Source organism: Etheostoma cragini, chromosome 14, assembly GCF_013103735.1.
Source record: "Etheostoma cragini isolate CJK2018 chromosome 14, CSU_Ecrag_1.0, whole genome shotgun sequence".
Lineage (NCBI taxonomy): Eukaryota > Metazoa > Chordata > Actinopteri > Perciformes > Percidae > Etheostoma > Etheostoma cragini.
In genome coordinates, this window is record NC_048420.1 from 3,380,357 (window position 1) to 3,406,563 (window position 26,207).

The 26,207-nt window shown below is 41.4% G+C and overlaps 2 protein-coding genes across 3 annotated transcripts; one reads left to right on the top strand and one right to left on the bottom strand.

Moving 5' to 3' along the window:
- Positions 1-3,052: 3,052 nt before the first annotated feature.
- LOC117956736 (SH3 domain-binding protein 5-like) lies at positions 3,053-24,788 on the bottom strand. Of its 2 annotated transcripts, XM_034891968.1 has the most exons (11): positions 24,353-24,787; positions 15,261-15,583; positions 14,702-14,764; positions 12,127-12,255; positions 6,856-7,020; positions 6,324-6,454; positions 5,987-6,029; positions 4,793-5,009; positions 4,504-4,667; positions 4,290-4,470; positions 3,053-3,446 (listed from the first exon to the last, which is right to left on the bottom strand). In XM_034891968.1, the coding sequence occupies exons 2-11, from the start codon at positions 15,345-15,347 to the stop codon at positions 3,271-3,273; spliced, it is 1,356 nt and encodes a 451-aa protein (XP_034747859.1). In that variant the 5' UTR covers positions 15,348-15,583; positions 24,353-24,787; the 3' UTR covers positions 3,053-3,270. The 2 variants fall into 2 exon arrangements, with proteins under 2 accessions (XP_034747859.1, XP_034747858.1); XM_034891967.1 differs by having other exon boundaries at positions 4,290-4,667; positions 24,353-24,788.
- mturn (maturin, neural progenitor differentiation regulator homolog (Xenopus)) lies at positions 18,209-25,496 on the top strand. Its single transcript, XM_034891979.1, has 3 exons — positions 18,209-18,652; positions 22,961-23,083; positions 23,989-25,496. Exons 1-3 carry the CDS (start codon positions 18,494-18,496, stop codon positions 24,094-24,096), a joined length of 390 nt encoding a protein of 129 aa, XP_034747870.1. The 5' UTR covers positions 18,209-18,493; the 3' UTR covers positions 24,097-25,496.
- The last annotated feature ends 711 nt before the right edge of the window (positions 25,497-26,207 follow it).

Genomic DNA, 26,207 nt, shown 5'->3' on the forward strand with positions numbered 1-26,207 from the left:
CAACAGACAGAGGTGGGTTTTATTTGTGAACCATGTGATTTGTGTCATATGATTGAATAACTGTGGTCAGCTTTTAGGAAGACCTTATGGTACTAACTTAGTTTTACAGTCTTTGATTCAGACAGATACCAAAGGTTGTGTTGGGTAACGTGTGAGAGGTAACATGTGGTACTAATTGTCAATGTTGCTTTTATTGTTTTGAGTAGGAAAATCAGTCCATTAGTCACTCAAAGGACTTTACAGAGCAGAAAAGGTGGTGTGACTAACACAAATAGAAGACTCTGTCCATATCTTTGGCCTTTGTTAGTCTGCCCAGTCCTTGGTTGGTCATCTATATAGTAATATCCACCTGTATATTATATTCAGTACATATCCAGCTGTAAATCTTGCTCACAATACTGTATATTTTATATTCATAGGACAAACCCATCTGTAAAATTCTGCTTATAATATTATTAATTTCTATATTGATTCAGTACATATCCATGTCCTACACTTATGAACCAGTGTATATCCTGCACTTACTGCTATTGCACTTCTGGTTAGACCCAAACTGCATTTTGCTGCCTTGTACCTGTACCTGTGTAATGACAATAAAGTTGAATCTAATCTAATCTAATCTAATATCACTCTAGCTTGTTTCAATTTCTATTCTATTCTATCTATTTCTATAACATGGGTGTAAATGTTCAGACATTTTTTAGGCTAAAGCCTCAAGAATGGGGGGTGTACACTAGATGTCAGTATCTTACAGAACATGATCATGTTTGCCCAATAAAAGAGTCCAGAGCTATTATGGCACAGATATGGAAATCCCAAAATGAAGCAGTAATAAAAGGCATCATGATGTCAGGAGCGTGTGCAGACATGCAGAAGAGCACAAGGCTCGGAAAACAAAGTTACAGAGTAAAAAAAAAAAAAGCTGGGCTGCACTGAACCAAGGGTACTTATGAAGTCATGAGATGACACTATAGCCAAAGGGGGCTTTTTTAGGAACCAGCTGTGAATTTCATGATAGACAGACAATAAATGGAAACATTATTCAGTACACCTACTGTATTTCTGTTAGTGTAGACATCTGATACTGGACTTATGAGGATGACACTGATATTCATATTTGAGTTTACAAACAACTGAACTACAAATCTGCCATTATTACATTTTACCATAAACACATGGCATAAGCAAACCTTTTTATTTATTGTTTTTGCAATCATGAATGTAAAAAAATATTAAGAAACTGTCCTGGAGACTTGTCAGTGCTCGCTGTAGGACAAACTATAAAATAAGGACACTATCTGTAAATGACCTCAAACGTTACATGTTACTTACAGTAGCCTTTTGCTCTTCATATTGGTTAATACATTATATCAGCAATTAGCTAATATCAGTTGATATATCAGGTTTTAATGTTAAGTGCTGTGTGGGTGAAAAAGACTGAAAAGACTGGAGAAAGTCTTTTGAAAGGAAAGTTGCACCTCACATCCGTGCATGTTATAATGCAGTCAGATGAATATTGTTACAATTAGATCAGACTTATAACCAGCCTTCAAATACAGTAAATGTAATGTTATGATTTCACAGATTTAGGTTTCTAATTCCTGCTGCTGCAGGATTCTGGTTCTGCAAAGTATTATGTGATATCGGGGGTGACCTTTAGCTCACCCAGTAAGACCGTTCGCCTCATGGAGGCTGAGTCCTGCAGGGACCCGGGTCCAAATTCAACCTGCAGTCCTTTGCTGCATGTCATCTCTCTCTCCTTTTTGTGGATCTCAACTGTTATAAAGCGGAAAAACCCCCAAAATAATCTAAAAAAAAATAGTATTATGAAATATCACGGGAAATACTCTTACTTGCAGGACTATTTCTTTGCTGGGAGCAGTATCTTCTCTGCTGGTTGCCTGGCAACTGCTCAGAGCCTATTCACAGTCAAACACATAACCCCGTTAAAACAGCCAATTGTCATTTTTAACCTTTGTTTTTTGTAAAGATTAAACTAATGAGGAATAAAGTGTTAATGTGAGCTTTTGAGGTGCCGGTAGGCTGAGAGCCAGGCAAACTGTTTCCCCTGTTTCCCTTTCCCTTGTGCTAAGCTAAGTGACTGCTAGTGGCAGCTGCATATTTACCTCACAAACATTTGAAGAGTGGTATCAATCTTCTCATCTGACTCACGACAAAATAGGACACACATTTATTTCCCAAAATGTTGAAATAAGTAATTGTTAGTGCGCAAAGCAGGAAATACACTCAAGTGTCGCAGTAAGGGACAGCTGGGTGTGAGAGGACTCTGGTTCCTGTAACCCCTGCTATTGTGTAAGTTTACAGCATGACATCAGAGTATAAATTACAAAGTATTATAGTATAAATATACATATGTAATACAGGGTAGTATGTGAGCCTTGTTCTAAAACCCAACAGACAACAGTCAAAAAATAGTTCAATCATCACCATCTAAGATACTCAATACATTCACATCAATACATTTACTCACTTATTACCTTTTTAGTTTAGTGCTCAGAGCACTGCTTGTACACGTTTCTTCTTTATAACTATTCCTCCAAAATATTCTCCATGTCCTACATTTCAGAGCTACAGAAGGAGCTCAATAATGAAGGCAGAACAAGACATAATCCAACATCCATCGAATTACGTTGTCCAATTTGGATCGTCTTGTGGTGATTTAGATCCAAAAAGAGGCGTACGGCCAACTGTTGTGCCAGATGTCAATAGGTTAAATGTTTGCCACATTAACTTTGACACATTACTATAAAGCTGCATAGGTAATACTATTATTGTAGTAACAGCCTGTACAATATGCCAAAGGAAAGAAAATGTGCCATTCTGATGATCAACACACACTTCTTTGTGGCACATTTTTCTTTTAGCAAAAACAGAGATAGTGAAATCGGTACAACAAGCCATATCCTCTTTGCAACAGGAAGCAAGGAGGTTTATGGGAAATGCAGTCTTTTGAATAACACTAGCACTAATAATATCAATAGAGACCAATCCCACTGTCCCTGTTTTCATTTTTTTTTTACAATAAAGTTCCACAATGTATTTGACAATGTACTGACATATACAACATATAGCACCTTTAATATGGCACCATCAGATGTTTAGACTATATGGAGACATAATGTCAAGTTGGATGGAACTTGGAGTGTGCAGGTTGCTCTATCATGGCTTAGATTGAGCATTTCATCCTGCGTTCCACGTCCTCTGTCACAGAGTCCGGTTAGAGGCTTGAAGCTGGGCACAGTGAGTTCATTAGGCACTGTTAAGTAACAGAATGGTAGTGGCTGAGCTGGGAGTGGAAGTTTCAGGGTTAATAAAATCGGCGTCTTGTTCGTCCCCAGAGTCCCCCTCTTGTTTTTGTGCTACAGTCAATGTTAGCTTGTTTAAACCGGCCTCTAGCGTCGCCTCGGCTCCCTCTGCTCTGTCACCTGCAACAAACACACACACACACACACACAGGCACATGCAATGGTTAATAAATATGCAAGTGAACCAAGTAAACCAATTGAACTTTTCTGAAACACAACTTTATTGAAAATAAAACCCTTTCCAGTGTATGTCATCCACCTCTAGCATGGTGAATATGATGCTGTTTTAATTGCAAACTTTTACACAATTAAATATTACTCTGCTGAACTATGGGAAACCCTTCAATCAAAAGGGACAATTCAGATTCTACACAAGTAAATATGTTGGAAATGCCTGTGCGCTATGAACATTTGTCACCTCAAGAACGATGCGCAGAGGGAGACAACAGCTGTGTGTGTGCTGTGTGCGTCATTGCTGAAAAGTGAGTTGTTCGGTGTAGTCCCTATATGTTTAGATGCCTTTGAGCAATCCTGCAACACCTTAAGTAAAGTTCTGGATTGAATTGCGTTGACTCCTTTGTGTTCTGACCGACACCCCACTAAGACACCCATTTTATACGCATAATTTCTTAAACGGGCAATTAATGGTTCATTTTCTTTGCTAAATAAGGTATCAGCTTCTTCATCTACACCTTTAGAGATGCTGGCATGTGTATTTTCCTCGCTTTTGGAAGAGGCAGACTAGCTGTTACCCATGTGCTTCATCTTAAGCTAAGCTAACCCAAGTCCTGACTCCAGCTCTGACATGAAATTGGTAGTGATGGTAGTAAAGACTCAAAACTAAATGAATATTTCCTTAATGCTCCACTACAAAAACACAAAACAAGTTCAACATACACTGTAGGATGAAGCATCACATCATAAGTTAATACACATGTGCACGCTGATGTGATGAACACACACCTCTCTCCTGGTCACAGTCTGGGGAGGAAGCACCACTGCACTGGCTGCGGGGGCCCAAGAGAGGGGATGCATGCCCTGAACCCCACACTGAGTTTGGGTCATGAGAGCTACATGGGCTCACTAACTCCAGTCCACCGGGACAGGAGGAGTCGAGGATTGAAGAGGAAGAGGAGGAGAGGGACGAGCAGGAGGTGTGGAGCGTGGAGGAGGTGTGAGGGCAGGGCATGTCCAGAGGGGTGGAGGCAGAGGTGGAAGGTTGGGAGGAGGATGAGGAAGGTGAGGAGGGCATAGCTCGGGGGGAGGAGGCGGAGTGAGGGTCGGTCTCCTCCTCTGAGCTGCAACTGTGACTGCCCTCATCGTCAATTGATACGGACACCACTGAAACACACACACACACACACACACATACACATTAAACATGCCGACACACAGATGCACCAACAAAACATAATGTGGATGGATAAGTGAATGCGTGTTCTTTTCTAAGCTTCAGTTGCACTCACTAGACAGACCGTCTGACTCCATCTTGAAGTTAGCAATGTCCTCGTTGCCCCCATCACCCTCCGCACCAACACCCTGCTCCCTGGTTCCCATGGCGAGGGAGCGTCGCTGGGCATGGATCTCTTCAGAGATGCTCTCTAAGTTGCGTAGTGCTGCGCGGTAGTTGGCCTTGGCCACCACCAATTTGGCCTGACGCTCATCAACATGCCGCTTTAGTTGCTAAGAGAAATCAAACACAGTTTCTTAGTAAACGCACCTTCACAAACTTTATGTAAATAGGAATTATATACATTTTGACATTGTTTCCTGGGCTAAGTAAGTATGACGTTTACTTTCCATGGAAGCAAAGCAAAGTCAGCCTACTGCTATGGACGGGCAGCAATAAAAGATATTTTAGCCACCTGAAAAAAGGTACACTATATTTAAAATCCTGTTTACCTTACCGTCAGACAGCCTTTTTCCCTGATGAGGGACTGAAGCTGTTATATCAATAAAAACAGTCATTTTAACTGGTAGAACAAGGAAGTTGTTGGTCTCAATCAGTAGATTTGTTAATGTTATTATCTCACCTTGGTGTTTAATCGGATCAGTTCAGATTCATCAAAGACGTACACAGTAAAAACAACTACCCGATCAAGGCAGTCGTAGACCACCAACCCCCATGTTTTGCCAGGTAAAATGTCTGTTTTTGTCAAAGGAGTCTGGATGGATTCAATGACTTAGGTGGCTAAAATACATTTTGCTGCTGCTCGTGTTCACAGCAGTAAATTGCTTAGCTTCCGTGTCGGTGGTACTGCCTTCTGTAGTAGTACTTATTTGTGTGGCTAAAGTGCTGATACACCAAACCAATTATCGGCAGTCGGATAGTCTGACGAGGTCAGTGACTCGAGTCTGTTCGGTGTGTTCCATGTCGTTGTCAGTAAGAGGAGGAGGAGGAGCCATCGGCCTTCGTTTAGGCTGATTTGTTGAATTTGAAGGAAAATGTCGAGCGTGACAAACGCCTTTCCAATTTTTTTGACAACACAGATTAAGTCAGTGTCGCTTCGGTGTGTTACAAAGTCCAACTTTCTTTTCTGCCGAAGGTTGGCCGTCGGGTTGGTGTGTCAAAGCCTTAAAATGTATAAACTACAGTGCTTTGAACTGGTTTGGTTTGGTATCTGACCTTCAATTTGTTAAAAGCCTGCTAACACACATACCTCAAGCTGTAGATAATACTTGGCTTTCAGTTCAAAATACGGCCTACAGGGGGAGAAAAAGAAGAAAAACTGAGAGAGGGAGGAAAAAACTGTGCCAAATGTCACTGGATAAACTGCTGGAAGAATAACACTCCTCTGTGAGTAGTCACATTCCTTGGCTCTTACACACTTACACACTCCAACACTGCACAAACAACACATGAAACATCTGGATTGCATCAGATGACATAAACGTAGCCCTGCTTTCTCACACACACATACTTACACACAGCGGGGCCCAAGAGGGAGGGAAAAGAAAAGGAAACATTCAGAGAGAAGACAACGGCTAGGCACAGACCTGGATTTGTTGATGGAGCGTTTGAGTTTCTTCTCTAACTGCCTCATGTGGCTGATACAGGAATTGTAATTGGCTGCTGTTTTTCTGTGTTCAGCTTCGCTACGTGTTCTCGCCTGCTCGGCCTCCATCACCTGAAACAATCAAGACAAGTTTATTTTCACTGCAGAAATCAAGCAATAGACATATCCAGCATATTCACATTTACTACACTTTTGTTTACTCAATTAACTTGTTAGGACGGAACCTTTTCAGTGTTTTTAACCCTAATGTTGTCCTTGTGTCAGATTGATCCGTTTTCAGTTAATTTCTTCTTCTTTTTGAACAAAATATGGGCCGTCCAAATAAGCGCTGAAAATGTCAACAATAAAATATTAAAAAACGTTGGCAAAAAAAGCACCCGCAACATTGACAAAGTGACACAAATGTCGGAAAAAGCATCAATAATGTTGAAAAAAAAGTGACCACATTTTTTTTTTTAATGGTTGACGGGAAGACAACACAAGGGTTAAGCTGTCCTGGATGATGTTCGTACCCTCTGTGTGGCATGGTTGAGCATTTCCTGCCAAGCAGAGTCAAACTGGCGGCTGTCCTCTTCCAGAAGCCTCTCCTCGGCCAGGGCAATGGTCTCCTTGGCTGCCCGCAGGATCTCCACCGCCCGCTGGAACTCCTGAGTGGCCTTTTGGGCTTCAACCTGGGCCTAGATTCAGAGAGAAGGGTCAGTTAAGATCACATCAAATGTGAGCGCTAAATATACTACTTTTATCAGCTTTCAGGTGGTAAATGCTGCTGTGGAGCTTAAGGTTCAACCATGGATTGCGATTTCACTTTATTCCGAAGTGTGAAAAAGCAAAAAGAGCTTAAATAAGTGCATCATGACATTCCTAATGACATGACACTAATTTCTACCAGCAAATTGTCCCAGCCTTTGTCATCACATGATATGAGTGCAGCAGTTGTCCTTGTGTGCCAAGTGTGTGTCTTTGTGTATTTCGTGACCTATATTTCCCTTTTGAGGAACCATGGTTAAATCACAGCCATAGAGGGGTGAAGAGCTGACACATAGATACGACACACACAGAAAGACAACCCTGCCTTGATTGAATAGACAAACAGGGGCTTTGTCACTATGAAAATCTGACACACTGTCAGTGGGTTCTTCCTGCCCACAGTCACAATCAATAGTAGGATTCTTCCAATCACGCTGGGCATATTTGGACCCACTCTCCTCTCAGACAGCCGTGACTTAAAGGTCAGTGTACTGGCTGAATAGAAAGCCATTAAAGTAACGCCTATCCGCTTTCATGTTAATAAGATAAGAAATAGGAAAATATGGTTAGCTGAGTTGTAGGTAATGTAGGTCTATAGCTTGTGAAAAGGTCAAACCAAGCCGATGACATCACAATGTCAACATTGGGCAACCACAGATGAAACTCTGTCTTCTATATTTTACATGATAATAAGTTTGGTGTTTAAGGCATGGAAATAAACCAAAAAGACATCATGCTGTTTTCATAAGAACTTGCTCCAGGACAAAGCAAAATGATTGCATGTAGTTGGGGCTGTGATACATATACAGTACATACTGTATATGTTGTACATATTGATTGTGAAGTCAGTTTTGAGAATGGTCTACCTCTACATTATCGAACACAAATCACAAAGAAAAGAAACAAACCCACCTCCTACCCATTTTCAGTCTAAGAAGAGTCTAACAGTTAACCAGTCAGCACATCTGTGAACAATTCTGCTCCGATCTATCTGGCATATCATTTTACTTGCATCAGGGACATCCAGAATGTTGCACCACTATCCGTGATACTTTCCCTTTGGTCCTTTAACAGCTTTATGGGGATTTAGAGTACATTTTGTTCACTGCAACAGTGTAAAGGAACACATTTCCCTTTCAAACTAAAATCGGTTGTTGCATTTTGAATGAAATAATGCGTTGCAGCTAAACGGCCATTTCTAACTATGAAATAAAGCCATAAATTCTAAATGTCGGAGAGTTACTATAAAATTGTCAGTAAAAGTGTGATAAGTAGAAAAATAGATGCTGTGGACAATGGTAGTCTTAATTTAATGGTACATAATAGAATGCACTCAGAACATTTCTTTTGGAGAAACTGCTCTACTGAGCTTGCAAATACCTTCATAATGTGATCAGGAGAAAGATAGATCTTAGTGGATCACAACAATAACAATGCATTAAGAGCACTAAGGCATTTACACAAGGCTCTTAATGGTATTTGATAGAGGGTGACCCAAAGTATTACTCCCAAGCAGTGCTAGGTCAGAGAATATGAGAAAGGACAGACAGAATCTGGAATTAAGAAGACAGGGATAGGAAATGAGAAAGAGACCATACAGTTTTCACTGATGTGGTCCTTAAATGGAGGCTTCTCCTGTGACGCTTTGAACTGTACCTGAACGGAACCGGGTGGAGGTGTCTTTTTTTTCCAGGTTAAAGCAATTGTCCCATGTGAACCCCCCCCCCCCCCCCCCCCCCCCCCCCCCCCCCAAGGGTACATTTACTCATGGTTGGGAATCACTGCTTTAACATTCTGTCAATGCTTAAAACAATCTGTAAACACAAGGTTACCATATTATCACCCTATAATGTTAATATGGGTAAAGTGTTAGAGAGAAGGACTTTCTGTGCGGGAAAGTTGCCGGGACGACACAATTTTTTAAACATAGCCAAGCTTAAAAATGAAGAGATAATTTTGTGGAGCTGATATTCTTTGTCTCAACTCATTTGGCTATAGCTTGATCGTAACGGACATTCATTGACACAAAAAAAGTTACGCACTAAAGCTTTAAAGTTGTGTTTTTGTTCACCTGATGGATGTTAGCCCAATATATTCTCCTTTAAGCTCTGCTTTGGTCACCAAATCCTGAGAGAAATATCTGTCTGAAATACAGAAAAGGCTACTGGGTTCATCAAAGCTTTTGAAAAAGCTATTTGCCGCATCTGGAAACAATGAGAATGGTTCAAATTAACTAATATGGGCGCCCAGATAGCTTAGTTGGTAGAGCAGACACCCATATATAGAGGTTTACGCCTCGATGCAGGGGTCTGGGTTTGACTCCGACCTGCTGCATGTCATTCCTCATCCAAACTCCCCTTTCTTGTCTTCATCTGTCCTATCAAATAAAGGCCTAAAATGCCCACAACAATTTAAAAAAAGGATGAAATAATACAATAAATGTGTGGGGTGTAAAACCCACACACTTTGACCCATTTTTCCTATATCAATGTTCTTTTAACTACCCAAAATAACATGATTGATTCCACACAATGCACAATTGAAGTGGTTTCGAAATAGTATTGAGTAAAAGTTTACATATTCCAGTCTGTGATTATCCATCAACATGCATTCCTTTAATTTTAGTCTAAATAATTCCTAATTTCTGCTTTTCTAAGTCAAACATTAGCTATAATTTCCTATAAATGAGGTTTATTGATGATTTAAAAAAATTAAAAATTATCAAAAAGAAGAAAAGAAGAAGGAGAGATAACAAATGCTCTCTGCACGTTATCTGTTAGTTTGACTGGCAAAGCTGAATCCCTCCTACTTGTGCCCAATCGTGACCCATTTCCCAGGCTCAGAGACGAGAGGGGATGCAGGGGAAACAGAAGGAGTGTGATAGATATTTAATGAGGAGAAAACATATGCATGGTATAGAGAAAGAACTGAGACTTTAACACCACTCCGCAATGTTTTTTTGTCAAGTTGGAAATGAAAAATCACACAAAAGTGCTTGTCTGACAGGACTTCCTGGACAGAGGAGCAGCACACTTCCCTTCTCCTGCAGGGTACTGATGTGTTGTCAAGAGCTTAGCTGACCAAACACTGACTATGAGTCTCTTCTTTACTATTGCAACAATAACAATTGGACAAATGACAAATCTTTAGCACCCTGGTGAGTAACATGGTGGAGGACACAATTTGTCGTTAGAAAAGCCTGCTGAGCATGGGCCAGCATGCAAATGACAAGCATCGTTATCACTTAATTAACCTCCTGTCCTAAAACCCACATCAACTGATACAACAATACAATGGTTATCGGCTGAAGTACTACGACACGCTGCCACCTTGTATAAATGCTATCCACTGGAATTCTGTGCAATTTCATGCAGTGCAATATTTATTCATTTGTTGTTAATGCTTAACTACTTTTCACACAATGTGTATGCAAAGCTATTTTATATATGCGTATAGTTGCTCTCAGGACTGTGCACCAGGCCCCCCCCCCCCCCTTTCTCTGCACTACCTATACTTCATATTTTTATATTTTATGTTCTTATATTTTATATTTTTATACTTGGTTTCGACACTGTAATCTTGTTGCACAGGTACTGCACTTGTGTATAATGACAATAAAGGCATTCTATTCTATTCTATTCACATCATCCTATTGTGTGTGTGCGTGTTTGTGTCTGTGTGTTGATCCGTGTGTGTGTGTGTGTCCCTGTGAATTATTTTTATTTCACATGTGAGACTCTATCATCCTGTCTGACGCCTCTGACTCTTAAAAGTCACCTCATTCACTGTTTTCTGAGTGGAAAGAGGTGGAGAGAGGAGGCTAAAACATGGAGAAAGGGGGGTCTGCAGGAGACAGACAGACAGACAGACTGACATTGGGGCAGAAGAGAATGCTGGGTAAAAGGGACAAAGGATAGGATAGTACAGGCAAATTCCTATACACCGCCCCCCAGTTTGTTGGAATGTAAGAGGATAAACATGGGGGGTTGAGGGCTGAGACTGGCTAATGGGTGGGGGTAGGTAGTGTATGTATGTGTGTGTGTGTGTGTGTGTGTGTGTGTGTGTGTGTGTTGTTTATTCTGGTAGGGTCAGTAAGGGTAAGCATTTAAATCCCTTTAAAATAGGTTAGGCATTAAATATTAAATATGCATCCATAAATCATGACCAGACAATCCGCTGGTTGCTTGATCTCTCTCACACACACAGACACACACACACACACACACACCCAAAGCTAGAAAAAGGCTTTGGATTATTTCACGTGAACGCATCAAAATCCAAAACCTCCCAGTAATCCTGACTCCTGTCAGAAGCTGATGCTACTGGCAGGTAGTTAGTCTCATTGCAACAGAGTTAAGCAAGGACACACACACACACACACACACTCACATTTATACACAGTCTATTTCAGTTCATATTGCATGACAGCTCAGCTCTGACACACAAATGTCAGCCTTCTGATGAATGACTCATAAGCTTCTTTCTTATTGGCTGAGACTAGGGGTGCGCTGGACTCTACATTTCTGGTGGTACCCAATCAGATCAAAGCCTCAACAGGCTGGAACAATTCCACAGTAAAGGACATGCGGACATGGCCCAGTTTAACCAATTTATACACTAATCGTTGTGGTGTACAATGTATTGAGGTATCTCTATAGTTATGTGACGCCTTGTAGAGACTGTCACAACAAATGTCCTTAGTAAAGGAGTCAAGTCAAATGTTTTTATAGAGCAAAAATTTAAAACAACCCAAGTGCTGTACAGACTAGAGGAGGTAGCTAAAATCTGAAAAAAGAACATAAACGTGTGTGTGTGTCTGTGTGTGACAGTAGCTTTGGTTACAGAGGTGTGACTGAGTTTAAAAATAGGCGTCAGGTGACTGTGCTCTCTTTAAGTAGATATACGCTGAGCTCTTTAATGTTCTCATTTGTAATCCTCAGTAAGTCGTCCCTAACACTCACTGTTTGCTGACCTCAGTCACTCTAGTTCTCCAGCTGCGTGTGTGTGTGCAAGTGTGTGTGTGTGTGTGCGTTTACCTGTCTTGCTACTTTGCGAGCTTCCCAGTAAGGTTTGGAGTCGTCCACAGCTCGTCCGATCCTCTTCACCTGCTCGTCCAGCTTCACCGTTGCTTCAACCAGCACGGCACGAAACCGCTGACGGCAGTCCTACACACAGACACACACACAGATGTTAAACCTACAGTCCTAATACTGCATTTCAACGCTGTTGTGAAGGTGCTGACTGGATGTGGAAATCAGTTTGGCTGATTTACTCAGTCCAACTCTGTATGACTATGTATTTTCTCGTTTATAATATTATAAGTCATCAGTTGGCTTGTCTTGTTGCTCGTGCTCTCCTGCTGGTCCTGATTAATTTGGCTTGGCGCCTCTTCTAATTAAAGTCATCCCTAAACAATTACCCGAATACAAGCACACATTGATATACACAGCGGGGCGAGTATTCCAACATCTTCTGTCCCAGTATAGGTCCGTTTACATCTCAATAAAGGTATATGTGTTTTCTGGTAATTCAATAAATAAATAGCAAATATGTGTATTTAAAGTGTGTCTTTGAGTGTTGGAAAATGTGCCATATAAATAAAATGCAATATTATTTTTAATGTGAAGCCTTTTTTTGTTTACTCCTGCATGATTTCAATTCTTGACAAATGAGAAGTACCGTGTATTTTGTGCAAAAATGAACATTTTGTGCAAGAATCAGAACGTAAAGTATCCTCCAGATGAAATATTGCTGAGTTCGGCTGCTACTTAATGCAACATTGTGTGTGTCATGTGTCTTGTGTGTCATTTTATCTGACATAAAGCCCAAGGTGGCACAAAGACAGTAGACCTGTAAATCATGAATCAGGTGTGTCGTCACCTAATCCGAGTTACTGAGTGTGTGTAGAGGTGTGTGTTCCTGAGTGTGTCGTACTTTACAGAGGGGAGAGTTTAAAAGGCAACAGCACCTGCATCCTGTTCGTAAAACTGAGGGAAGCGTACAACACAGGGTGAGTGAAGGAAGAGGGAGAGGGCCAAGCAGGAAGCACACTTCCTGTCCCATTATTTTGTTTCCTGACTTCCTGCTCCTGCCATGAAATAGTGACACAGCATGCGTGTGGGAAGTAACATGTGTGGGCTATCGGTCATGTAATATGGGTGGTAGCCATGCACAGTCTATGGTGGTAGCACACACAACTCGTCTCTAACACACACAATCTTGAGTGTGAGAACCCTTTAATCTGATATGATCATATTGTCTCAGATTTTCCTGACTCTACTGTACACATATCACATGCCTCACCTCACGATGAAACGCCTTCTTTCTTTTTCTGTTGTTTATATTTGTGTATATGTATTTATATCATACACAACAGCACAACTGCTTCTTAATATTGCCGAATCACTAGAAAAAAGTTGGCTTTTTCCAAAAAACGGCAAGCAAAAGCTAAATCCTTTTACACCAGATGGGCAAACAAGATCAGGCTCTATAGGAATCCAGTCAGATGTAAGCATGAATTATGCAACATGGATCCAATGCTGAGATGTGCATGTACAAAATCCTGCCCCCCCCTGCCTCTGTCTGTTATTACTCGTATTCCAGCAATAGTTTGTGGCATCCGGGCGCGAGTGAAGGTCTAATCTAATCTAACGAGAAACAGAAGGGGCCTACTTTGAGGAAAAGAAAAAACTGATCCGCCACTGGAATGTTTTTACTAACCCGTCTAGTAAATGTTTCAATCCAAGCGAGCGCTGTGAGAGGAAAAAATACATATTTCTGCTGTTTCTTGCTGAATTGTACAGCCTCTTTCCTCTTTAAGTTATGGTGTGTTTTAAAGGAAATTAGGAGATCACATGGGATTTAGATTGCTTCAACTGTGCCATTCAATCATTATATTTAACATTCTTCATAGTAACACCTATTGTAGCACTAAGACTTCAGAGCCAAGAGTACAGTGCAGTTTTAAGGAGGAGTGACAGCTGCTGCTTCAGTTTTTTCACATTTCCCTCAGAAGCAGCTCCCGCATTTAGACAATTTCCATTTTTATAACCCAGTCAGTGTAAACGGTTTCAATTCAATGGCCGCATTCCTGAAAACACAATAAAAACGGAACTGGAAATGAGATGAGACTCGTTTTGAGTACGGTTTTGGGCCTTAAAGGTGCTCTAAGCGATGTCCCGCGTGTTTTTAGGTTAGAGGATTTGTTGTTCACGTACAGCGAGCTGCCTGTCCCCAGAACCCACTGTAAAAAAAAAACACGGTCTCTGTGGACAACCCAGGGTCTACGACAAAAACAAAACGTGCCCAACTGCACCACGAAGCATACACACTGTGTTTCAGCGTTCCAGCCAATAACCGACAAGAAGGATTTGGGGTAGGGCGTTGTGGGGGGGGGGGGGTTAGTGCGTTGAAGCACAGAAGGGAGGGGGAGGGGACGGGATGAGGGCGAGGAAGGGGCAAGATAGTCTCATATTGTTTGAAAACACCCAACATTGCTTAGAGTACCTTTAACTATCGACTTAATGGCCTGTTACTGCGGCGCAGCTCAGCCAAAACTAAGTGTTACCCCAGCAGGGAGAGCCACTGATGGTAGTTGGTGTTTTGTCTTACCTCCAGCTCACTCTCCCAGCGGTTAATGTCATCTGTGGACTGGTTCAACTTCTCCAGTTCTCCCTGTTTCCACAAAGCATGGCGTGCATGGAGAGAAAAGGCGAAACGAGAACAGATTGTGAGTGTGGAGGCTAAACTGTGTGAATTCTCTTTACCAAATTCAGAGCATGCAGCCCTTAATGTGTGTGCGCGTGTGTGTGTGTGTGTGTGTGGGTGTGTGTGCGTGTGTGTGTGTGTGTGTGTGTGTGTGTGTGTGTGTGTGTTTAGAAAGCATTAAAGGGACAAATACCCTCAAATCTTCTTCTTATTGCATGTGTAGGAAGAACAATTGACACATTCAGTTAGCAAGGAATTATTATATTATATTATGTATAAATGGAACTAGAATAGTTGCTGTTAATATGATAAAGAAGTAATATTTCACAATTTAAATTCCACTGATAATAATAATAATAGGCCATTACACTCAACCTGACTATTTGTAACTGGGCTTCCCATTTTCATCTCAATGTCACTTTCACTGGTGGCAACATCTGGATCCTCACATCTGAATACTCACCTGGATTCTTGGATCCACTTGTTCTTCTTCCACCTCAGGACACTGCGAGTCCTCCTCACAATTATTCCCATTTCGTAAAGGATCCATTTTCAAGGTTTAATGTGGTCCCGGTCTTCAGTGCAAACAAAGCGCGACCCCGGGGTGCTGGACAGAAGGGTTATCCAGCAGCGATCCGCATTCCCTAACCTTTACACAGAGCACATTGCATGCTCCATGATTCGGTTCCAGTGAGATTACAGGACCAAAGGGGGTCCGCTGTACGCAGAGGAGCGCGTCTGACCGCTGGGAGATCCCCCCCACACACACACACACACGCACACACACTGTAGGATCACAACCTCAGGGATAGGCAGTAGACGAACTATGGAAAAGAAAGTAATAAACCAACTATCATGATCAATATGACTACTTCTGGTTTGAACTTTCAAAATAAAAGCCAGTATAGTGTAGCAGCAGACTATTTTGTCAAAAAGTGGGCAGGCATGACATGTAATATATTAATGTTATATTATGTTAAAACAACCTTATCAAATAAAAACACAAGAAATTCAGAAAGCATACTAGCAGTCCCATTTCAGCCGTGGGGCTGGGAAATATATTGGTATTTTATCAGATATGAATGCATGATGTTGTATAGCTATTGAATTATGCATGTTTACCCAATTAATCATTCTATCCACATTATTGGTGATCATTTATCTAAACACTCACTGTGGTAATATTTTGCGGAAGCTCCAATGGTCAACCCTACAATATCGCCGCGATATAGACATGGGTGTATTGGGTCAAAAATATGATCATATTTGATATTCTCCATATTGCCCATCTGTATGTTGGATGTTAAGCGTCTTGCTGTTAGGAACTTCAGAAGTGGTTTAGATGTATCATGTCCAGCCAGGAATCAAACTTGAGACCTTACACTAACAAGCCCTCAATTTTATAATGTTGGCTACTTGAAATTTGGCCTCATACACAAAACTTACACTAAGTGCATGTCTATGTTGTTTCAACCCATAATTTAGATCCTAACCAGTCATTTAAGTGACCACTGCAGTAACAAATATGTTCACATACTGTCATTTTGATTCATAGATTTCTCAATTGGGCCTAATCCTAATTTAGAATGTGCCAATAGACATTAACAACTTGTGATTAGTTTTCCCATATAGTGGTAATATGGGACTTGTCGTTTAGATAATGGTCGGCAACTTTAATATTCTTAACCTTCATGTTGTCCTCGGGTCAAATTGACCCATTTTCACATATTGGCGTTCTTTTTCACTTCCCAAAATAACATGATTGATTCCACACAACGCTTGGTACACATCTCTACTTTCATTCATTTTGGGGTGTCTCATTCAATTTTATAGCATTTGAAAACAAAATGAAGTGTTTTTGAAATAGTATTGAGTAAAAGTTGACATATTCAAGTCTGTGATAATCCATCAACCTCCATTCCTTTAATTTTAGTCTAAATAATTCCTTATTTCTAATTTTCTTACTAATACATGAGGTTTATTGACCATAAATTCCAAAAATAACTGTAAAACTAAAGTTATATGAGTTAGTGTTACGTAGTGTTGAAAGCGTCAGAAAAGTGACAAACATTACAAAAGAGCGTCAAAAGTGTTGAAAAAAGTACAAAAACGTAAGAAAAAGTTAAAAACGTTGATTAAAGGCCTCAACAAGAGTGTTGATTTATAATTTTGACGGGAAGACAACACAAGGGTTAACACAGGCAAGCTTACATGACAGACTTATTGCCCGAACATACCTATTTCCCCCAAATTACGCTTTTATTTTGAAGGGGAACACGCTCATTGTTTCCGGTCTAATTGTAGCTACTTGTTGCGAGCTTGACGCAGCTCCAGCATCGGCTCCTGAGTTGGTTTCAGTCGCCCTCTGGCGGTGAGGACTCCTGGGAGCGGGGAGGGTCAGACTTGGGGCATGGCACCGGCAACACGCTAGGGTGTTTATAGAGACCACTGGAGACCACTAGAGACCACTGGAGACCACCAAAGACCCCTGGAGACCACTGAAGCCCACTGAAACCCACTTGAGACCACTGGAGACCACTGAAGACCAGTGAAGTCCACTGGAGACCACTGGAGGCCACTGTTTCTGGTTCCCAGTAATTTCAACTGGACATTATCTGGAGTTTTTAAGAACTCCTAGGTGAAGCAATGATTATAGAAAGAAATTTTTTAAATTCAGTTTTTTTTCAATATTACATCATTATTATTGTTATTTACATTTTATATGCTTATTATAATAATAATAATAATAATAATAATAATATATTTTTCTATTGCCGTATCTGAGTTTGAGAGTTCATTATTCTTGGAAATAGTTTGATAAAAAGCAACACAAGGTCCACATAGTGGTCCAGATGTTGTCCGGACCTTTCAGCCACATCTTCATTTTGTGTTATTTCTTACTGGATTTAGTTGACTCTGCTTTTTTCAGTAGGCTAATTAGATCTTGTACAATTTCTTACAAATTTTCTTTTGTAAGATCTATAACAAATATTGCAATGAATTTCAGACCTATGCTTAGCAGTTAAAACCAACACTACCCTGTGATGATGCCTACAATATAAAATAAGCTTTTATGATATTGGTGAACTGGTCCTTCAGTGAATTAGTCCTATATAACTCTATATTATAGCAGTGATGTTTTTTAGGCCCGATTTATTAGTTAATAATGACATTCTCAATGCAGCGTATACCAGCTACTGGATGATGTAATATGTAGGCTATGTAATGCATCAGCTATTTTTCATAATCCTAAAAGGATTCAGTTGACTTGCTCCCTGCATGATGTCAGCGGGGTAAACTGATCCAGTCATTTTGCCTACAGTGAGACCGGTTGGGAGGAGGCCTATGCAGCGCCTCGGATATGGACGGCCGCCCGGCTCCACTGTTCGTCATCGCGTTTTTCCCAGCGTCCTCCTGCGTATGCATGTATGCGACCGACGGGCTGATTTCATAACGTGGGGAGGAAGAGAGGAATGGGGCTTTGAGAACTGATGAGCACCAGACCTGTTAGGTAGGATATGCACCATCAGTGTTGTCTCTATTCGCGGGCCGTGCAGGCGGTGCACTAGAGGAGGCTGCTGATGCTGCTGTCCGATCAGCTGTTCTTTTTGTCTTGAGCATCATCGCCGTGACGGCCAGAGAAACCGACACCAAGCCCCGGAGCCAGCAGGGACACCGCAGAGCGGACGACAGAGGATGGAGTTCAAGCATCTGGTGGAGGCGGCGGAGAAGTGGTGCTCCGGTAACCCCTTCGACCTCATATTCGCCGAGGAGGACGACGAGAGGCGGCTGGACTTTTACGCAGAGCCCGGCGTGTCCTTCTACGTGCTGTGTCCCAGCGGCACAGACACCTTCGTAAGTAGAGCTGCTGCGGGGCCTTCAGCACCCTCCCTCTGTGGGTGCGTGTTTTTGTAGGTGTGTCGGAGGGTGGCTCGGAGTTGGGGGATGTGACGGTTGGTGCCGGTTTTCCGCCTGATGGACATATGGATGTGTTGGGGGAGGGGGCTTTGGGCGAAGAATGGAGGGGATGATGTCATTTCAGTGTGGGTGGGTGCACATCCCACACCCTTCTACCCAGCTGTCGATGGTGTTTATTTCTCCATCATAATAAACTGCGATAATCTAGCCAGGTTAGAAACAACACGAGGCCTTCCACTTTCAAAATAAAAGCCCTTCGGACCGTCATGTTGCATTTGGAACACAAAAAGGCCCCTTAAATCATAGAACTACTATTAGAAATAGTACCTGGGGATATATAAGTAGCATATTTTGCTTCTATATTAAAATGTTCATTACAAATTCATTATTTGGATAGCATATAGCAATGCTGGCCAATGTTTGCTGCTAATGTGGATATATTTCTGTCCATATTAATGAACTGAGTCATTCGATTCAGAAGTTGTAGTTCTGCATGCATAGTAAATATTTAACAATTAACTTTATTTTGAAGCAATTAAGCCAAATTCTAGAGTCAAATGTAGAAATAAATGTTGGCTGGACCCAAATGTAAATAATGCTTTTAAATTTCATTTAATTGTTCAGTTAAAAAGTAATGTTCATTTATTTGCAGACATAAGGGTGTAGTGTATAGGAACTCCCCACAATGCAATGGTGTAAAACACCAAATCCCTTTCTGACTTTATTTAGTATTGGCAGTATCAAAGTTTTAGAAAAATGTGTTATTTGTATGTAATTGTTGAACATAAGCTCCTGAAGTTGTTAAAAACTCCTCAGGGTCTTCACAGGTAGAGTCCTAGACTGTCCTGACTCTAGCCTAGATGCTATACCAGTGTGGTGCAATGGTGGTGTTGTGCGCCCTGAAGCTCCTGACGCCAGACCCACCCTGCTCACTCCTTCTGCTCAGTGACAGGGTGCTAACAAGGCAGGGAGCAGATGTAGATGACCCAGGAGCCGGGGCGTCTGTTCAGTCAATAACACGTTATGTCACGCCGACCGTCCCTGTGTTATGACTTTGGTCTGTCCCACAGACAGCAGAGCAGGGTTGCTTAGGCAGGGGCTGAAATAGATCAATAGAAATCCAGCTGCTGCACAAAACACACACACACACACACACACACACACACACACACACACACACACACACACACACACACACTTTCAAAGTTACCTATCTGCTATACACTCTCAAATCAGCTCTGTCTCCTGTTGCTTGAGATCTGGTAACTCCTGCTCAATCAATACAGCTATCAGCAGGGCATCTCTCTCTCTCTCTCACACACACACACACAAACACACACACACACACACACACACACACACAGACACACACACGCACACACGCACACACACAGTTTATCTTTTGTTTCCCTCAAAACTTTGTATCATTACCCTAGCCTTTTCACTGGAGGGCGCTGTGAGACTTATTCCACCATAACATAGTAACATCACAGCTGCACATCACCAGCTTCTTATTTTCCTCAGGGCAAGTAGCCAAGTGGTTTTTAAGTCATCCATGTCAGGTGAGACAGTGTTTAGCTGCTAAAAAACAGAAGCGGGTGGATTTGCTTTGTGAGATCTGCCAGAAGATGGAGGTTTTTACCGCTTGCAGCAGAGGAACACCCTCATGTGTTTCATCCATCAGTGTCAAACTGGAACAACTATCCCTAAGCAGTGTGAGCCGTAGGGCTCGATATTTGTCCCGTCTACAACACTGAAAACTATTTCCCCAGGCCGATTCACATGACTCTCATGTGACTCCTAAAACAGTCACATGAAGGTGTGTCTCTACCACACAAGTAAACCAAAGCCATACAATGTTTACCTTATATTACCATTAACTCATCCTAATAATGATGACATTAAGGTGTTTTTAACAGATAAATACATAGATTGTAATATATTACGCTATTCTGAAGAGGGTCTTATTAGAGGGTTTTATTCACCAAATTAAAAACCTCTCAAATCATGCATATTTTACAATTCCTATTACAAACATTAATGTGTCCCTTGTGTTGTCTTCCCGTCAAAATTGAAAATCATCACTTTTATGGAGGCTTTTTATCGATGTTTCTAACTTTTTCTTCCTTTTTTGTCCCTTTTTCATCCCTTTGATAGGTTTTTTGGACGTTTGTCACTTGTTTTGACGTTTTCAACACTATTAACTTGAGTTTTACAGTTATTTTTGGAATTTATGGTCAATTAAAAAACACAAAAACCTAATGTTTGAGTCAGAAAAGCAGAAATTAGGAACTAGTTTTTACTAAAATTAAAGGAATGGATAATCACAGACTGTAATATGTCAACTTTTACTCAATACTATATCAAAAACACTTCAATCTGTTTTCAAATGCCATAAAACTGAATAAGCCACCCCAAAATGAATGAAAGTAGAGATTTGTACTTGTGAAAGAGCCTTGTGTGGAATCAATCATGTTATTTTGGGGAAATAAAAAGAACATTGATATATGACAACGGGTCAATTTTACCCCAGGACAACATGAGGGTTAATGTGTAAATTCATCCATTTTATGTTACGCGCAATATTACAACGGGCCTGGTTGTAACAATCATGTCCTGAAAATCATAAAATCATGCTTTTAAATGATAGGTAACCCAAACTTGTACTACAAAGCCTGTAGACCATACTCCAACTTTCGTTTGACACACTTGGCCAGACATTAAATAACATTACCTAATACATAATCCATAACAGTACAGCCTTTAGACTCCAATCAAATAACACTAAAAGTAAATGAGAGGAATTGGTCCAATACCCTATCTCAAGCAGTGATATTTATCTAGCAGTTCATAGCATTTATGTAGCCGACAAATTGCACTAATGAGGAAGTTATGTTTAATATTCAGGAATTAGGATCTACGGTTTCTTGATACTGTTTTATTGGCCTTGAGCACACTAATATTTCTGACCCAACAGATTTAAATATACTTTGAACCAGGGCTGTAGTCAGGACCACCTTTGTCGAGTCCAAGACAAATGCAAGACCAGGACTAGTCAAGTCCAAGTCAAGACCGAGTCCAAACAGGTTTGAGTCCAAGACAAGATTGAGTCCAAAAAGTCCGAGACAGAGTCCAGGACAGAAAAAAAGGTCTAATACATGACAGTATTGAGACAATCCTTTTGGGTTTTCCTTTCCCTCCAATATTATTATCAACATAAAGACACCTGGACTGGGTCAAAACCAAAAGCCACATTTGGCAAGACCAGTGGCCGAGACCGAGACAAGTCCGACTCCAAATACTAGCGAGTCCGAGACAAGTCCGAGACCATAGAAAAACGGACTTGAGTCCAAGACCGGACTCGAGTACTACAGCCCTGGTTTAAACCAGTTTTAGAGAAACATGACTGTGTAGTATACATGTTATGAATGTACATTTAATGAGTGTGATAAGAGTAACAGTTGTCTTATGGCCGAGGTTACACTTGACAACAAAGTCCTCATCATAAAGCTTATGTTGTTTCTCAGGGCTGTAGTACAACAGTCTTGAGTCCGGACTCAAGACCACTATTTGGCAAGACCACTGGTCTTGCCAAATATGGCTTTTGGTCTCGACCGAGTTCAGGTGTCTTTATGTTGATAATAATATTGGAGCGAAAGTGAAAGCCAAAAGTATTGTCTCGATACTGTCATGCATAAGACCTTTTTTCTGTCCTGGACTCGGTCTTGACTTGGACTCAAACCTTTTTGGACTCGGTCTTGTCTTGGACTCGAACCTCTTTGGACTCGGTCTTGACTTGGACTCGACCTGTCCTGGTCTTGCACTTGTCTTGGACATGACAAAGGTGGTCTTGACTACAGCCCTGTTCTTTCCACTCCCGTCTGCTACATGTCCTTGACGAAATGTCTCCATATCTGGTTTAATTGTGTTGTTCTTGTTTTAGTTTTTTCTGTGCTGCATTGCCCCTGACCCAGCTTTACTTATTTACTGCTTAATTCCTGGAAGTTGTATGTCACCACAGCCCACATAAGGCTACACTGGTGGAGGAACTGTGAGGACTACATCACCTGGCATATAAGTAATCATACATGGAGGAATAAAGTTTAAAATGAAGCACTAAGGGTTGTTTTTCAATGGCGTTAGGTGTCTGCACGCACATTGTTTTACAAATGCAGTTTTCTTTATGACAGGCTTAAAATGATGCCTACTTGCATTAATATTTGATCTTCTTTTTTCTGTCTCTAGCACGTGTGGAGTGAGAGTGAAGACTGCCTTCCCTTCCTTCAGTTGGCCCAAGACTACATCTCCTCCTGCGGGAAGAAGACTCTGCTGGAGGTGCTGGAGAAGGTCTTCACATCCTTCAGGCCTGTAAGGAAACATAAGAGTGACGTTCAGACAGACAGACAAAGTCCAGGTCTAGTACAGCCCTGGTTTAGTCAGCTCCCTCTGGTAGACACAAAACATGTCAAACTCCACCCAGAATTCTGACATTATAATGTTGTGTAAAAAAACAAAACAGGATCAGGGCAACATGACTCAAGACTTTTTGGAAATTCTTAGGAATTGTTGTCAGCAGTATATTCATGAAACAACAATTTAAGCTGACTTACATTGGTTTGACACATTCTCCCTCTAGCTTTTTTAGTAAATATTATTACAGCTTTGGGGGGCTTTTCTGCTTTTAATGGACAGGACAGCTAGGCGAGAAAGGGGGGAGACATGCACGAATATGTCACAGGTCGGACTTAAACCCTGGACCTCCTGGACCGCATTGAGGCAGAAGCCTCAGATATGTTTTTATTGCACTAGGTTAAGCCCTAACCCTAAGAAATTACCCCCACAAAATTAGGTTTAAGGACTTTTTACTGACCAGGACTAACAGGACTAACAGGTCTTGTAGGCCCCTTTCACAGTGAACTCCTTTGGTCCACACTTTAAGACTTTTCTTTCATTTTTTTGACCTACTGCTCTACTTTGAGTGACAGGTGGCGAGCATGGATCGATACATCAATCACGATTCAATATTATCCATGCAAAGTAAAAGAAATATCCATACATATCATCAGCAATATGCCCCTTTCTTTTACAAGCTTACTGCTTCATATTTATTCTTTTAATTAAAAAGAAAAGTTTGTTTTTCATTTTCTGTCTGGAAGCGCTCAGCAATAAAACTGACAAATCATATTTTAGTGTTTTTTTTAAGTTGATGAAAATATACCATTATTATGTTTGTTACAACCAGTAACACAACTTTCTCCTTCTAACCCTGTTAGCTGCTGGGTCTGCCTGACATAGAAGACGACAGTTTTGAGCATTACCACGCCGACATGGAGGGGGAACCAGGCCCGGACCACCAGCAGATGGGGGTCAGCCAGCAGTGATGAGCCCCAAGACGAGGCCCGCAGCTGGGGCAGAGCTGCTGAGAAGCTCTGGGCCTCAACCCATCAGCCCAAACACTTAATAACACACTCTTATCTAAACACACACACACACACACACACAGACACACACACACACACACACACACGTACGGCCAACTTGCTAAAAATGCACCACCATGTTTTTGAATGTCTCAGTGGCTATGCTTTCCAAAGAGTGCACTCCGTTGCACTGTGATGATCCCCCCAACCAACCAACCAAACACACACACACACACACACACACACACACACACATTGGGGCTACGTGAGTAGTAGCCAAGTATAATGCAAGTTTCGTAATCATTCACCATCTGGTTAGTTAAAGTTCCACAGCACAGCAATATTACATCGGCCTCAGCTGGCTTTGTTATGCAGAAATACAGTCAGATGTTACACACATTTCCCCACGGCTTTGGAGATGAATGTGACAGATAACCTACTTTCTCTGCCTGTCTGTTGACACAGAGGACACAGAGCTAAGACGAATGGGTAAAAAAACGACGGTTTGTCGCTTTGTGAGGCAGCTGGAGTGACGCAGATGAAGAGTGGAAAAGCGGTAAAGTTTTCCACTGCATGGAGGGAAACAAGGAAGGAACCGAGGGATGTATAGCAGCTCTCAAACTATCCAGTTTTCCACACACGGTTCAAATAGTCGCATAGGTTACACCTCATGTGGAAATCAAAGTGTGCAGCTTTACAGTAGCATGGATCATTTCTTGAGGGGCGTCTCTTAATGTTTCTAAGGCAGTACACCTCAAAGAGTCACTTAATTAGGACGTTTTTAATCAATGTTACTATTACATGACCATCACAACAAAGGCCAATGTTGCAGCTTAACCCGTTCCTGGTTTGGGTGTCTTATTGTCACACAACACCCAAGTTCTCCTGTCCTTTAGTCTTCCTGGTTCACGGGTGGCCCCCCTTTCTCAGCAAAATCGGATGAGAGACCTCTCCAAATCTAGCCAAAACCTCTTTTGCGTGTGTTGTTTGAATTTATCGGCTCCTGTGTTTTTTTTCTTTCTTAACTATGATTTAATAAGTGCACACTCAAATCCCCGAGTGATATCACAAAGGAGAGAGGATATTTGTTGACATCCACCCTTCGCCTGCCGTTATCTCTAATCTCACGTTGTGTTATTGTATACACATCCAGTGCACTGCGATGTTTCAGGCCTCCGCCGCCTTCGACCACTCGATCCACGTGCAAGACTGTTTTCAGAGGTTCATCCTAGCCTGTTTACTTTGGCTTGTAAATGTCTGTCATTTTATTGCCTACAGTATTTGAATGTTTCTCCTGCAGTGTATCTTCTGTTTGCCCTCCAATGTGTGTGAAATTGTTCAATAAACCGTGTGAACAGAGAGTTCCTCCTTTTTCCCCCTCAACGGTGTGAAGTTCATGGAACACAAAGGGCCAAACATGGAGGGCTTTTCATATCACACACACACAGTGGACTGGTGACCTGCTGTGCCAACAGCCCGCTGGTGTTACTGGGATTGACGTCACGCGCCACCTGACGCGCCTGAAGCTGGAGGCAAATTCATGGGCAAATTGGCTGTAGGCAACAGCACACAGGAAGCTATGATTTGGCCTTCAAAATAAAAGATCAAAAAGTGTGGATTGACATTTACAGTCGTTTTTTTCTGTTTTTACTAGAAAGAAGTTAGTGAACGTTATGAAACATGATGTCTTTTAATGATTTGTTCCTGTAGTTTACATTTTGCCTTAGAACGACACACAAAACATACATATACAAATATACACAAACATAATGTACACACCATCTCCACTAATGGTAGAAGTACATGCACCCTAGTGCATCATATTTCATAAAGTGATCTTAATATGGAAGCAACCAGTTGCAAAAGCAGTACAAATGACATCTAGTAGAGTAGAAATAGACCCCCACTGAATTGTAGTGGAGTAGAAGGAAAGTAGCATAAACTGTGAATACTCAAGTGGGGTAAAAGTTTCTTTAAATGATACTTATATACACGTACTTGTGAACAAGCACTTCATTACTTTACACCACTGGAGTGGATGCAGAAAATCCTGCAAAGGATGGAAACAGCAA